Raw genomic sequence first — 15,935 nt, 5'->3', positions numbered from 1 at the left:
GCTGGGGAATGTTTTGTATTTTATACTTTTAACTATATATCCTCGCATTTTGTTTGCCTTTCTTGTCGCCTCCCCATGTTGTGTATCCTGTACTGTATCATGAAGACATTGACAAGCAGTCACATGCACTTGCAGCTTCTGAGCTCAGCTCTCTTTCATGAGCTCTTCGCCTCTTGTAGCCCATAAGAGCCCTCGAGCCTGAAGTGGGGTCTGTGCAGTGCTCTGCCTGCAGCCCCTATCCTCTCTCTCTCTGGGAGATGCTCAGATTAATGGGCAGTCTGATTACTTGTGACATGCAGGAGAAGGAGAGTTTCATCCCTCCTTGCCTTCATCCCTCCTTGCCTGTCTCCCCACGCTCTTGTCTCTTGTCCACGGGCACAAGATGAATCTCTCTTAAATATTAATCTGCTGTGAGACGAGACTCACTGCAAATTACACCCCCCCAGCCCAGGGAACTCCTGCCTGTGGTCCCCAGCGTCTAATATCGCAGCACAGTGGGGATCGATCAATACTGTCATTAGCACGCCGGTCCACCTCCATTCCAGATTCCAGTGGTGTGTGTGCAGCCAGGTGACTGAGCCTGGGGAGGGTCAGTGAGGGCTGAGTCGGTTGTTCCCCTGACTTGCCTGCTTCAGCTTTTGCCTTCGAGGCAGTCCGGACCTGGCCCGACAGGCTACAGCCTTGAATGTGCAGCTCGGCAAGCAGTCAGCCCCTCCTCTGGATCTTAAGAAGTTAACGGAGAAGCTGTTGTGTTTGTTGTTCTTAGTCTGCCCTTTTCTACAACCTTTGTGTCGGTACCTGTGCCTGTCTATCTCTTTATCTTGCTGTGCCTGCTTGCCTTTCTATCACCCTGTGTCTCTCCATCTCTCTGCCCACGTGTCCTGCTCTGTTCCGTCACAGAGGCTGTGGCCTGCCTGTCTCCTCGCTCCGGACTTGAGTCCCCTCTCTCTGCCCCCAGTCTACCCATCACAGGCCAGCTGAGCCGATCTGTCAGTCCGCTCCTGGGCCTGGTGTCCCTTTTAAAGCGCCGCTTCCTGGGTGCTGAAGGGCCCAGGGGAGTGTCCCCCGCTCCCCAGCTATGGGGTGAGGGCCAGGGCGCCCCCTGTCGGGCAGCTGTGTAAACCGATGAGCCCGAATGCTCAGACGGCGGAGACCCCCCCCCTCCCCGTTCCGCTCTGCGGTTCGTCTGAGCGGTGCCGGTCTGCTGCAGGCAGGGAGCGGGCAACAGGGCATGTGCCCGGGAAGCACCCGCGTCAGCTTTTGTCTGATGCGGCGTATCTGACAAGGCCTTGATTTGCCAAGTATGCCAAAAGGCAGGATTGTGTGCACCTTAATCCTGTCAAAATCCTACGACCCCTTTGAGTTTCCAAGGCGTGTGAGTGTGTGTGTGTGTGCGCGCATGTTCTTTCCTCCTCTTTCTGTCTTCTTGACAGCTCTGGAACGGTTACTGCACACATCAGCGAAATGCCCAGGACTTGAATAACGGGGCGCCTGCTGGGGGCCAGGGACATACGGCACCCCCGCCTTACAGAACAGGACGTTAAGTGATAATTCCCAGGCCTCCGTGTGGAGGAAATCAAAAAGCCCCAGACCTCGATCTAGGAGATTATCGTCACCATTTCTGTTACTCCTCTCATCCTCGTCATCATAATTGTTGCTATTAATAGCACGATGAGGTGGGGTGACCTGAAGCGAAAGGCTTTCTAGATTTGGGCCCAAAAAATGAAATAAAAAAATAAATAAATGGAAACAATTTTTCAAATTGTCTGACGGACGTAAGTGTTGCTAAGCACAGCTGGGCCCTTAACTACCGGCCCCCCTTGGCGTTGCCGAGGCAACACAGGACTGTTGAACACTGACCAAGTCCTGAACTTTCTCTCCCAGTGAAAAGAGGTTATAGTACCCCCCCATGGCACCCCCCCCCCCCCCCCCCCCCGCCTGGCAAATCTCATCAAGACAATGAGGCGTTTTGTATGTTGGGAAAGCAGAGCAGACAACATTGCTCATCTAAGCTGTTTTGAAATCAACTTTTCAGCCTCGCATTACACATTATATATATACAGTATGTGTGTGTAAATGCATGTTGTGTGTTTATTCTACCTCTGTCATATGTGGATCTCGCATGAGTATTGTAAACCTTTGATTTGTTCCCAGTCTTTGACAGTGACTCATCCCTCACCCAAATGCATGGAGAAAATTCCTGGTGAAGACAACAGGGTGTCTGTATTCCTGCTGGGATATTTGTTTCCCTCCTGAAATTGGTCTAAAAAGCATGACTATTAACTGCAGACGAAAGGTTACAAGCCCGAGAAGCCATTTGAAAAATCCAGCCCATTTGATAGTTAGTAGCTAATTGATCCCAGGATCTCTTCCAGCTTTTTCCTACAAGAAACCTGGGTTCCAGACACCCACAACCCTTTGGGTAGAGAAGTGCCTCACTTTTAAGTGCATATTCAGAGTTGTCTCTTGTGCCCTCTGGTTCTTGTTTCATTCTGAAGAAACCTTCTGGGTAGAGTTTCGCAAAGCCTTCATAGGTTTTTCAAAACGTGAATGAGGTCCCCTCACAGTCTTCTCTGTGCAAGAAGCTGGTCAGTGAAGGACATACCCTTAAACCCCAAGCATTACGCTAGTAGATACAGATACATATTAGTTGGATGTACAGTAGTGTTTAGGGGCATGAAGAGGTTGTGGGTTCGAATCCTGGGTGGAGCACTAATGTTGTACTGTTGAGTGAGGCACATTGCTTATATTACTGCAATAAAATGCCCAACTGTGCAAAATGACACAGACGGAAGAGACTCTGCATTAAAGCATTAGTCAAATTACCAAAAATAATCTTACAATACTACCCTGTTGGTGCCATGTAATATTATGTAGTACCTAATGATTTAGTAGTTGACCTGAACACTTTTCTGTTAGTCAAGACTATGGAACTATGAATATATTCCTGTATGTCAAAACTAGTCTGAAACAGGAAGGCATCTTTTCACGTTTAAGAAGCACACAGGGGTGTGTTTGTAGTTGCAAAGTGAACATTTTAAAAAACCCATGTCAGGGCTTGAAATCCTATACAAGCCATTGTTTCTTTAAATTGCTGAAACATTTACAAACCATTCCTGATGAGTAACTTTCAGGTCGCATTAGAAGGGTCGATTAATGAAGATTGACATTCACTTAGTGCAACGAAGAAATCCGTCTGGAATAACAACCGACTAGCCCTCAGTGATGAAGAGCCCTTAATAATTAATCGGATCAAATAAAAGATTTGTCTATAAGGGTCAAAGATACAACAGACACACTTTACAAAGTGCCAGGTGTTTATAAGACATAATTGGCGAAAGACCACTAAGGAAAAAATATATTTACAAAATGAAACCTGAGTGCTGTCGTCAGGATTTGGATGTTACACAAACACCAGACTGAAAGACGCAGGCGAACATGTGACAACAACGTGGTCTGTATGCCCTTGGTATGGGCTGTTCGAGAGCACTGCTGCTCTACAGATGGGTTCTGTAGGTTGATAAGTAATGTCCTATTAAACCACTTTGCCACAGCGTGTGGGCAGTGTGTGCGTTTTGGGTTGCTGTGCTTTAACAGAAATATTCAGGGGACTGACTGAGTGCTTCATGCTGGGAAAGGATCACCTGGAGGTCAGGAGGACAGGGGGGGTGGACCACCTGGTGGTCAAGAGAACACAGGTGGGATCATATGCCTGGAGGTTGGTAGAATTACGAGGGACTTTGACCACCTGGAGGTCAGTAGAATGATGAGGCGGGGGTGGACCGCTTGGGGGAGAGGAGGATGAGGAGGGGGTGGACCGCTTGGGGGAGAGGAGGATGAGGAGGGGGTGGACCGCCTGGGGGAGAGGAGGATGAGGAGGGAGTGGACCGCCTGGGGAAGAGGAGGATGAGGAGGGGGTGGACCGCCTGGGGGAGAGGAGGATGAGGAGGGGGTGGACCGCCTGGGGATGAGGGGGGCTTGGAGGGGTTGACTGCCTAAAGATCAGGATTATGAGGTAGGGGGAGGTTGACCACCTGGAGGTCAGGAGGCTGAAGTACAGTGAAACAAGAGCTGTGAGCAGCTCATTGTTATCCCTCTGGCTTTGTATTCTGAAACCTGAAATCGGGCTGAGGGATTTGACATTTTGTTTTTTGCATTGAGAAGTTGGAGCAGTAATAGGTGAGGAGTGCTTCGGTTTAACTTGGAAAAATCCCAAACACGTCAATTCCAGTGGTATGAGTCCATCTGTCTTTTCTGCTTCCACACAGCCACAGCTCCTTACAAGGTGAATTCCTTCCCAGTGGAGGTGCTCAGAGTTGTCACATTCCCCAGAAATCTATGAGAACAGATGATGATGAACTTTCACGCCATGCCAAAATTATCGATGTGTGTGGGCAGCTCTTCTCCCAGACAAAATGTCGCTTTCAAGGTGGATGAAAAATGACACCGATATCGTTTACGTCCGCTGCCATTTCTTTACATCCTCCTCCTCCTTCTTCCTCAGTTTTTTTGAGTGGATAAGTCCGTGGGGAGGTGGAAACCGCGATCACTATGCCTGTGACACTCTCTCAGTTTTTGCTCTAGCCTGGAGCTAAGAAGGATCGAGCCAAAACTCTGAGATAAGCCCCATTGTATCTGTATGCACAGAGCAATCTCTCTTTAAAAAAACAAGCACTAATCTCCGGAAAACTGCCTCCTCCTCACCCTGAATTACCACCTCCTCTGTTCCATGAACTTTTCTTTTTGAGATCCCTCTGCATTTCTATCAGTCAAAGGCCCAACACTCACTTCAGGCACTGCACTGCCATCCAGTTTGGTTGCTTTGCTGGTGTCCAAAGACATACTGATGACCCGGAGCTGGTTGTGAAGGAGCAGGATGGCATCTTCATCTCTCCTGTTTGTCTGGAGAAGCAGTGGCCCCAGCTAGGCGTACTGACCCACAGTGAGTGTGCTCCAAGCATGTAGACGAGTGACAGTGTTATCAGAGCAGTGTGATAGTGTGTATAGATCAGGTGTTTGCCACTCCTCTGTCTCTGACTGGGGTGTAGTTGGCGTTGTAATGTCATTGAGTCCTGCAGTGCTTTGAAATGGTCTGAGCTTTGCTGGAATATTTTTTGATGGAGCTCTCCACTCTCTCCTATAAGAGACTAATGTAGTGGCCTTTATTGGCAAATTGAATAATGGGATCTCATGGAATGGGCATTCCTGGCCACTGGGAGGTCAGGAGAATGAGGAGGAGGGGTTGCGGGTTGTGCAGTGGGTGGATGGGGTCTGAAAGAGGGGCTGGCAGATGAGTGGAGCTCAGTAGCTCAGCAGCTGGACTAGAGGTGACAGAGATCACAGTGTACCAGTTGAGACCACAGGAGCTGGGAAAGGCCCCAGGCTGTTTTGAGGTTAAAAGGAGTTGGGGAAAGGTCACAAGAACGCACAAGAAAGTACAAAGACAAAACATATGCAGGAAAATGCACGGAGAGAAATGACCACTCGTGGCTGCGTATTTGAGTTTGTGCTGAAATGCATTTCTGATGAGTCCTTGTCGGTGCCTGCAGTGGTGTATTCCTCGTTGGGGTGTATTGTGAGTTTTGACTGACGTCTGGACTAGAGGGATCTGGAAACCTGGGCAGGGAGTCCCAAATAAGTGAAGGGGGAATCGGAAGAAAGGTTACAGACTAGAGGACGTCAAAGGATGAGCCGTTGAATTTGGTTCATGGATGTTTAGGGCTACTGGAGGCCTGGAACGCTAACATGGAGATATACAGTAGAATGCAACCATTCATTCTTTCCAGTGTTTAGCGGGAAACCAGATGAATGTAACCAACGCCCAACAGAACTGAGAGCAGTGCTAAGCCTGAGTTAATCCACCAGTGGAGGGCTGTAAGGTGTAGATGGCAGTACAGAAGGAAGAGGAGGAAAGGTCCTAGTATGGAGCCCTGTGGCACTCCCCCTCACAGGGGACTTTACCTCACTTTGGGCTGCGATGCTCACTCGCTCTAAGAACTTAGGTTCTGCTGCCCATATAAGATGGTAATTGTGGCCATGCAGATGGCAAAAGGCTGTCGTTTATTTACGAGGAGACTGTGACTAATGTAATCAAAGGCTTTGCAGAGATCCATGAAGGCAGCATCTGTCATTGAATTGTCACTGAGCGCAGTTAATGCATGTTCAGTTGGCAGCCCTGCGGCTGGAGAGGCAGATCTGTTTGTGCGAAAGCCAAGCGGTGTTTTTCTGATGAGAGATTCTGGGATTCTTCATGTTCAAAAAGCCGAGCGTTGTTTTCCAGCTCTTCTGAAAGAATGAGTAAGATACTGATGGCTCTGTAATTAGCAACATTAGCTCTCTCATCTGATTTATAGATTGGCGTAATCTTGGCAGATTCCTGCTGGTTTCACAGGTACTTTCCAATTAGCAACTGATTAAGACCGAAAAACAGCTGATTGAACCTTTTATTCAAACAATTAGGTTAATTAAGATCGGAGGAGGGTTGAAGCACAGAGGACCCTGTGGCCCTCGAGGGCTGGAGATATAAACCCTTCATCAATGCCATGTGTCGTTTTCGTTTGGTTTCTTTTTGTGTCCTTTGGTTTTCAAATGGAGGAGCGGGGGGCTGAGTGTTAATCCAGCGGACACAAACAAATTCAGATCGACCTGGTCTCCCTCCTCCCAGTGCAGAAGTTCAACTCAATTCAATGTGTTTTATATAGCGCCTTTCAGAACAAGCTTGCCCCAAGGTCCTTAACAAAGCTGTGTGACAGTACATGATGTTACAATACAGAAAGAGAAAAAGACCAGAAGACAACGGAGGAGAGGAACCAAAAACTCCTGTAAGGAGAAAAAAAAACCTCTAGGAGTCCAAGGTCAACTGGCTGCCCAACCCTTCTGGGCATGCTAACATTATACAATTCTAAACAAGTACAAAATGTGGAGTATTACGTCTTCCATCATGTCCTTCTGTGTGCCTGTACTCCCTGCAGTTCTCTGTAGACCAGCAAATCCTTCTAAATGATGGCAGTTTGTGCGGTGTCCTTCTTGGATCCGTGGCAGTGATGCAGCATCCAACATGTGGGGAGGAGAATAGGATAGTTTGGTCAGAACAGATGTGTCTACCTGGCGGGCCAACACAGAGACGCACAATGGCATGTACAGCAGCACCAGCAGCCATGCTTGCAACGAGCTATGATGTGAGGTGTGAGTAGGCTAGGCTGAAGTAATAGGTTTTCAGTCTGGATTTAAAGAAGTGTGGGAGGGGTCTTTGCCTGATAGCTAATCTATTAGCCAGGGTGATTTGTCAGCTTGCAGAGGGTCGCTCTCTTAGCTCAGCCTGTACTGATTCTGTTGTGAACCTTCCCCCTTCTCCCAGCAGCCTTAAGTGTTTTGCCTTGGCGATCGATGGGGTCTGATCGGCGCTGCTCTCCTGAGGATGCGTTGCTAAGTGCTCCAAGTATGGATGCTAATTAAAACGCTAAAGCATCACCCCTCTCCCACCCGCGTGGGCAGACCAGCGCAAGCCCTGTTCCACAGGGGCAGCCGACAGCTGGGCAGCTCGAACTCTGCCACGGCTCTTCGCAGATGTCCGAGTCGGGCTGTGATCTACGCACGGTATCTGTCTGGAAGTCCTCATCACTGATCCCGGTGTCCCTGCCCTGCAGGACTTACAGGAAACGTGTGAATGGTGATAATTAAGTCAATAGCTCGTTCAATTAAACCATTAAGAGCTCGGCTGGGAGGAAAACCTGTTGACTCCCAGGTTCTGCAAGAGGGAGGATCGATGATCTAATGAATGGCGCGTATTTGCTTTGAATGTGCAAAGATGTCATTTGTAGTTTTGATCAAGGGTGAATCACAGCTTCATGGCACAGCTGTATCTGCTCAGCATATGGGAGCTTTCTGATGGACAGCAAGAACAGCAGCTCGCCAGAGCAGGGTTCCTCATTCAAGCTGAGTCCCAGAAGACTTCATTGGACCCCACATTTACTGAATAGGGTGCAGTGTGGCATGTTCTCCAGGTTTCTGCTCCATGCCATATCAGAGCCCCCCCAGGACAAGGACAGCCCCCCAAGACAGGAACAGCCCCCAACAGACCCCACACGCTGCTGAAACAATTCTCACCCTGCAGGCAGACCCTAGTGCTACAAGGCAGTTGCATTCAGATATTGGGACCACAAGACAATGGGGTACAGATGTTGGTGTCACATGAACCCCCCTGCTCCCAACCATGGTGCTCAGAAGATCCAGGATGAGAGGATTTACAATAACGCCTTTGTGTCTCCCCACACCCGGCAGATTCAGTCTGTAGGGCATCAAAGAGCAAATCCTTTTGTTTAAAATCCGTTCGCTGGATTGTTGGAATATTGCTTACATGATGACAGCGGCAGACAACAATGCTTGATTTCCGATGCTTCTTCATTATGGCTGCAGAGTGGTCTGACAGGAACTGACCGTAGGTGACGATATGTGGCTGAGATGTGCCCTCAACAGTCTTGTTGCCCCGTGTGTCTGCAGTACTGGTACGAGGGAGACGAGCTGGGCGACCTGCCGGTGGACTTCTCGGTGGTGTGGGACGGAGACTTCTTCATCGACAAGCCAGCTTCCATGAAAGGTAGGGAGCCTTCGGCTGCTCCTCTTCTGTGGGGCCGCTGTGTAAAAGGGGAGCCCTTGAGCATGTGGTGGTGTCTGGGTGTTCCCATAGACCCTCTGCTGCGGACTTTTTTATTTTAAAAAGCTTTTGAATGACTGGTTATTGTTCATCTCCACCTCCCTCACTCCTCTCCTGGTTTTGCATACCTGTTGGTGTGTTTTTCACATTTCGGCTCGCAGGTACAAATCCCGTCGCCGCACACGGGAGAGTAAAGAGGTGTGGGCAGACTCCTCCACCCTGCCCACCATCCACCTTCCAGCCAATCATCATTTAACACATCACAGGGAGCACCGCCCCCTGCTCAGAGCTGATTGGAGGAGATTGCATGCTTGCAATCACCTAGGAGGCCACAGGAGGCGCTGTGTTGCAGAGAGCTGAGAGTGCTCTAGTCAACCCATCCTCGCCTAGTCTCTAGGGTACTCTTACCCCATAGCTGGGCGACTCTGCTTGGGGAAATCCAGTCAAAGTTGCCTAGTGACATGACCCTAGGCTCGAACCCGCGACCATAGTCTGCTCCTCAATTATATAGTTAATAATTGGCAGGATCATTCTAACGATTGAAGTCTAGGTTATATTGCGGCGTCCACATGCAGCAAAGCTCTTCTCTACTGATTTTAGTCATTTGCTAATTATTTTAGATTAAAGCAGGTAATCCAATGTACAGCAGAGGCTCCAAAATCTGTGACAGTTTTACAGCGAACATAACGAAATCCTGAATTATGTGATCATACCTGCAAAGCCTCATGCTGGTCTTAATGTGTTCCGTGCTGCTCTTTCTGTGTTACATCAGAAACAATAGCATAGCAACCAAGCTAGCAGCGTCAGTCTACTGCTGTACTTTCTGTTAAAATCTCGAGGAGTGGAGAGAGCCGTTCTGCCAGTCCAGCCCACTGGTAGTTTAATAGTTAATAGATCCAAAGATCCAGCCTTTCTTGAAAGAAACCGGGGTTTTGTTTTCAACCACATGACTGGGGATTTTGTTCATTCAGCCCGTCTGTAGAGGACAGAATGTATCTGGTTGCTCTTTTCTGGACTAATTCTAGAACGTCAGTATCTTTTCTAGAACCTGGTGAGCACAGTTATGTCCAATATTCTAACTGAGCCTTTACTAGAGTTTTAACATAACTTCCCTCGGTATAAAAGCTCAAGTTCTTTATTAAGCAAACTGGAACTTTATTGTGTTCCAAGTAAACTACAGGAGACTCTTTCTTGGATTGTAAGTCAGTCCCCTTTTGGCGTTTTTTCAAAGACGAGATAATTTTTCTCATCAGTGTGTGTCAGGGCTGTTTGGTGCAGGGCTGGGGAAGTGCTTGTTAACAAAATAATATTCAATTTGGTGGTAAAAAGTGTGTGACATTTCATGGATTTAAGCAACTGCAGAATGCAAAGCATTAAGGCAATAAAGAAACCGCATCTTCCCATATTAAAAAATTCTTGCTCGATTATTTGTGCAGGCTATAAATATGCATTAAATCTAAAATTACGCTGTTCGCAGTGTTGATTACATGCCTTTTATACAGTTTTCTGACAATTTTACAGCCCTTACCCAAATGTATTTAAATTTATATAATTTACATGCAGTTCAGCATCACTCATTAAATAACTAATCTAAGGAAAAATATTGTCTCGCAGACTAGCTGCAGTACAGATTTCCAATCATCCTCCCTTGGCCATTTAAACTGGCTCAACTGTGGATTTGAGTAAGGGGGGAGGCCAGGTCTGTTGCCATTGCAGTAGTTCCAGGGACACTCTGTAATAATCAGTCTTCATATCTCAGTAATATAAGTACAGTGCTACTCAGCCAATCAAGTTATTGGTTATTTGATCTGGGGATCTCATCCAGCCATTTCTTGAAAGAAGCCAGTGTGCTGGCTTCAGCAACATGGCTGGGTAGCTTGTTCCATGCCCCCACAACCCTTTGGGTATAGACGTGCCTCCGATTCTCAGTTTTGAATGCATTTCCCCTCAGTTTTCCCTTGTCTTCTCTGGCTCCAGTTTCACTGGTCAGTTCTGTAGAATTCCTCTTGGGTTGACTTTGTCTTTGTCTTGAAGGACATTTCCTTCGGCTCGTTCAGCAACACGGCTGGGCAGTTTGTTCCAGACTCCCAGAACCCATGATGTTTTGCTCTTTGGCAGTCTAAGCCAAGGTGCGCGATCAGGCCCCATGGAAAAAGTGATGCTGCCCCCTGGTGGTGGTACTGTCGCCAGAAGTTCAGCCACCAATTCGCTGAGCCCCTTTTACTCTTGGGGCACCTTCTTTTCAGCATGGTGACTCCTTATCGAGGAGATGCATCGAGGAGGAGCGGTCAGGAATACTGATAGAGATGAGCCTCTGTGCTCTTCTGTCTTACTTGGGTCATTGGCCCTGATTTGCTTAATATTTTATTTTCCTGATGTCCACACCCCCTAGGAGACTGAGTACAGAACGTCAAAGTAGCTTTTAAACATCACGGACATGAATTAAAAATGTCTTCCAAATATCCCCATGGAGACTTCCGTGAGCTTCCTGTGTTTTTGACCTGTGGCTGTTTTTACTGCCGTTCTGAATCCCTGCGGGAATGTTAAACAGTCTCCTGACACTTGCGCAGAGCAGAGACCTGTAACGCTGCTCACCACAGGCTGGGAAACTTCAACGCTAGAGAGAGAAGCTGAGATCAACAGCCATCCCCTGATCTGCCTGTTGCTCTGTGTGGGCGACCGGGCCAGTCTGTGTGTGTGTGTGGGCGTGTCCCACTCCCTCCCGCCCTCTTCTGGCCAGCAGCTGTCATTACACCTCTAACAATTGGATCCAGCTGTCATTCTCCTAGAGAATAACGCACAAAGGAGATCAAATTAGCGCAGCAGATAATGAGACTGGCCCACGCTGGTCGTGCCTCTTCTAGAAGCGTTTCAAACCCTCATCCTGCGGTGCCGCAGCTCTTGACACGGGGGGGTGTTCCTGCGGGCCGGTGCTCTGCCTGATTGGGCCGGCAGCTGACGGCCGTGCCCCTCTCCCTCTCCCTCTCCGCGCAGCGCTCCTGTACAAGTGCCCGGCGCAGCGGGAGAGCTGCGGCCTGTGTCTGAAGGCCGAGCCCAGTTTCGAGTGTGGCTGGTGCACGGCGGAGAAGCAGTGCCTCCTGCGCCAGGACTGCCAGGCCCCCGAGCACAACTGGCTGCACCCGGGGCGGCGCAACGTGCGCTGCAGCCACCCGCGCATCACCAAGGTAGGGCGCGACCTTCAACCCCCACGCCCCACACTGCTCCCTGTAGCGCTCCTGCACCATAGAAGCGTCTGAAAGCCCCAGTGCAGCAGACTCATGGGATGAGCTTAGGAAAACCATCTTCATCCTCTGTTGTGCTTGTAATGCTGGCACCATATCTGAGCTGTGTGCAACAATTCCTACGAAAACCTAGCTTGTTTTTGAGATAACTGTGACGTAATACCAAGCCCACGACGGAGCACTCACAAACACACCAGCATCCGGGAGCCCAGCCTTGTGCACGCGGCAGACTCTCGGGCGATATTTCAGCCGCCGGCGCTGAGGCTTTGAGGGAAGTGTGTGGGGCAGCTCGTGGCTCGTTTCAATGTTGAGAGAGCGGCCGGAGTGATGGTGATCTCGCCTTCTCCCGAGAGATCTGGCCGCTGACGGGGCCCAAGGAAGGAGGCACGCGCGTCACCATCGTGGGCGAGAACCTGGGGCTGCACGTGCGCGAGATCACTCACGTCAGGGTGGCGGGCGTGCGCTGCAACCCCGTGCCCTCCGAGTACATCAGCGCCGAGAGGTGAGTTCCCCCTTCCGCTGGACCGCAGGCTGGGGGGAGAGATGCCGTGGGGAGCCGGTGCCACTCACTGTAGAGCAGACTCGTGGGATAACCCTTGGAAAACTGTGGAAGTACTCTGCAAGCTGACAGTACCCAGCAAAGCCCTTTTATTCATGGATTGAAAATACATTTCACCATGCAGCTGGTGAACATTGTTGGTAAAATTCCAGTAAATTCCTATTGGATAGATTTAATAAATAAGAATCAAAAATAATAATGCCCTCTTCCCAAAGTAAGACCATCTGACCACAAAGAGCAGTAATTTACAGTTTAAGCTCATTTTCTGTGCATCGGTGAGCTGTACGTGCCTGCTTCACTGTGTTAAATAATGCAGCCCAGCAACTGAACTCAGCAAGTCTTAAAGAGGCAATACTGCCAGCGAGAGCCAAATTAGGTTTCAGATCGGGCTGTGCATACTGAATAAGGCATCAACAGAGCGATATGACTGCTTCATCAATAATTTCATTTGCAACTCCTAGCAGAGAACAAGGTTTTGTCAAGTCTGGGAAAAACCTACAAGTTAGTGTTTAATAAAGGTGTTCGGAGGAGTTGCAGGATACCGTGCTGAGTTAATCAGGAAGTGATTCACTGCTTGTGAAGCAAGGCTCAGGAGGGCTTGGAGACTTCAGTAGGCTAGGCTGTAAGGCTTGAGCTGTGACTCTGTATTCCCCTCCCAGTGCAAGTCAGCAGAAACTGAGCAGACACCTCGTATTTAGCACTCGAGAGCAGACAAACCCATTATGAGAATTAGGTTTTGGCTGGTGTTTGCATGTAAGAATTTCTGCTTGAGGGAGTCCTGATGATCACGTCTTGCCCTCGGTCTTTGTGTTACATGTGGATGCCTGCCATCTACTGTAGGAGGTCTCTCTAGGGCCTAGTGCTGTGGGGTGGCCCAGATGAAAATTTAACCGTGGTGCTCAAAGCAGAGCAATGTTGATGCACACTTAAACCATGGAGAATGCTATAACAAGCACAAATGGTGAGAAGGAATGATGACCAGGCAAACTTGTGGTGAAATGGCTGAGGATACTACTGAAACTCTGTTCAGCTTTGCCTGGGGAGAGCAGTGGGTGTCCCCTGTGATCATGACTGTGCTCTCTCACTCACATCCCCCCCCTTCCAGGATCGTGTGTGACATGGAGGAGTCGTTACTCCCCAACCCCCCAGGGGGCGCCGTGGAGCTGTGCATCGGCGACTGCGTGGCTGAGTTTCGCAGCCAGTCTGTCCAGATCTACAACTTCGTGGTATGTAATACCCCTTGCAAACCTGACGCGCCATAAAAAAAAAGTCTTCATTCCAGCTGAGCTCTCCATTATCTCAGGGGGTTGCAGGTTCAAATCCGGGGAGTGGGGCACAGCTATGGTCCCCTTGAGCAAGGCACCTCACTCACATTGCACCAGTAAATGTCCTGCTCTATGCCCAGGTCCCCCGGCCCTTGTTTATATTTTTAATTAGAACTATAGGATTAGTGTTAATGGAAAAAAATAGGTTTGCTCCAGAGAAAGTATTTGAATGGTAAATGTTGAAAATAGCCTAAAAGACTCTGGTTGTTTCGGCACATTTTCATTGCCTGAATTCTCAGCTGGTGTTGAGGCCGCCCCTCGGCCACCAGGATGCGGGTCTTGGAGCTTTTCCCCCTAATAATTCACGGGGCGTGGAGGGGAGGGGGGGGGCTGGAGCCGTTTTCTCCCTGCTGCTCAATTCAAGCAGAAGGCAGCCTGAGAGCAGAGTGCAGAGCTGCCATGCAAAGAAAGAAAGAAAGAAAAATAAGGTTGTAAAATGCGCCCAGCGTGATGTAATTACCAAATCCTTCCTTGGAGCATTAAGCAGCGCGGAGCAGGAACGTGGCAACAGTCAATTACCCAGGAGCTCCTACGCCGCGAGGAATAAATGAGCCAGACTGGGGGCTCTTCAAACGCAAAATCAATAGTGACCTTGCAGCTTAATTCCAGGAGTGGCAAATGTACTCCAGATAAAAATTTTAAAAAATGAAATGTCAAATGCATGAGAAGCCAATTGCTTTGTGTGTGTGTGTGAGCGCAGCAGACCTGTTATCACTTAAGGTATATATTATCCACATTTTCCTGCATGCTGCACGCATGGATATCTGGGGTCTGCTTCAGTCCTGGGTGTCCGACACGGATGGGTGCTGTGTTTGAAAGAGTAGGTGTTCTGCCCTGCTACCAATTCTACACCAAGCAGAACGAAACGTTGAAATTGCCTTACGTACTCTAGGTCCTGAAAGATTTAGAACTGGACACGATTCGACCTCGTTATGTGGTTTTCTTATTAGTTCATGGAAACGTGCGGAAATCAGTCCGCTGTGTCTTCTGTGAGAATCTGCCCGGAGTGTCGTTTGCCCCGCCGGAGAATCCCTCTAAAGACAGGACATCCGAAAGTTGTCCTCAGACATCGCTCAGCCCATCAAGTCACCCGGTTCCATACAGCCCAGCAGCCAGTGAACAACCTCCTGTGAACAGGGGGGAATCCAGTGGGAACGTGTTTGCTCCACACGGACAGGCATCTCAGCCTGGATTCAGATCCGGAGCCCTGAAATCTCGTGGATATTGGGTCCAACATCCCTTCCACGAATGAATGTGCATCACTGGGGGACCACTTGGATTCGACCAGCTTTAAAAGAGAAGTCCTTCCCGAATGGAGGCGATTCAAGGGAATCATATCTGTGGTACATTGGCCAAAAATGCTTGCCTGCGTAGTGCACCCAGTCTGGCTCTCCCTTGTTTTTACCGCTGAGCAAGAAAACTGAGAAAATTTGTTTCAGAACGCACCCACCACTCCCCTGTGTCTTGGGGTACACTGTCTGTGCAGCAGGGTGCGTTAAAGGGGGACACACAGGGCATCAAATTAGCCAGTACAGCACAGCAACCCAAACCATGTTCCTGGTTAATGCTGTTAGGGTAAGGATGGGGAGCTAATCTCCCTGGATACTGGGGCACCTGGGAGACAGCACTGTGGTGCAGCGCTGGGGCCCTGGGTCCAAATCCTGGGGTGCTGTCTGTGTGGAGTTTGCATGTTCTCCCTGTGTTTGCATGTGTTTCCTCTTGGGTGCTCCAGTTTTTCCTCCCAAAATCCAAAAACAAACTGGTGGGTTAAATGGCTTGTGGGAAAACTGGCCCTGATGTGAGTGTGTGTATGTGCCCTGCGGTGGACTGGTGTCCTGTACTGGGTGCATCTTCACCAGGATAGACGCCGGTCCCCCTGTGACCCTGCACTGGAGAAAGTGGTTATAAAACGGATGGATGGATGGATGAGCGCGCTGAAAGAGTAATACCAAGGACTGCTCGGTCTAGAGTACAGTACTGCAGGGAGTGGAGGCGGGGTTCAGTGGGTGGATCAGCGCGACGTTAATTGACTTCCTGCCAGTCGTCTCAGACGTGTGTTGCAGAAACAAAACTGGCTTTGTTTGGCGTGTTAAAACGTGAAAAGCCACATGTTTTTTAGGGTACAAACACGAATCCGGCAATAAGGGCAAGAAACG

At 49.2% G+C, this 15,935-nt stretch overlaps 1 protein-coding gene across 1 annotated transcript in view; it reads left to right on the top strand.

Annotated features, from left to right (window-relative positions):
- The window catches only part of plxna3 (plexin A3), a 135,122-nt gene that overhangs the window by 93,896 nt on the left and 25,291 nt on the right, over positions 1 to 15,935 (top strand). The window contains exons 11-14 of the mRNA XM_088623794.1: positions 8,500 to 8,596; positions 11,648 to 11,838; positions 12,249 to 12,397; positions 13,560 to 13,680. Coding sequence (XP_088479920.1) covers positions 8,500 to 8,596; positions 11,648 to 11,838; positions 12,249 to 12,397; positions 13,560 to 13,680 — 558 coding nt within the window. The remainder of the gene's footprint in view (positions 1 to 8,499; positions 8,597 to 11,647; positions 11,839 to 12,248; positions 12,398 to 13,559; positions 13,681 to 15,935) is intronic.

This window comes from Lepisosteus platostomus, chromosome 3 (genome assembly GCF_059453375.1).
Source record: "Lepisosteus platostomus isolate fLepPlt1 chromosome 3, fLepPlt1.hap1, whole genome shotgun sequence".
Taxonomy (NCBI): Eukaryota; Metazoa; Chordata; class Actinopteri; order Semionotiformes; family Lepisosteidae; genus Lepisosteus; species Lepisosteus platostomus.
Note: the sequence above shows the minus strand (reverse complement) of the source record. Positions and strands in the feature narration are given on the sequence as shown.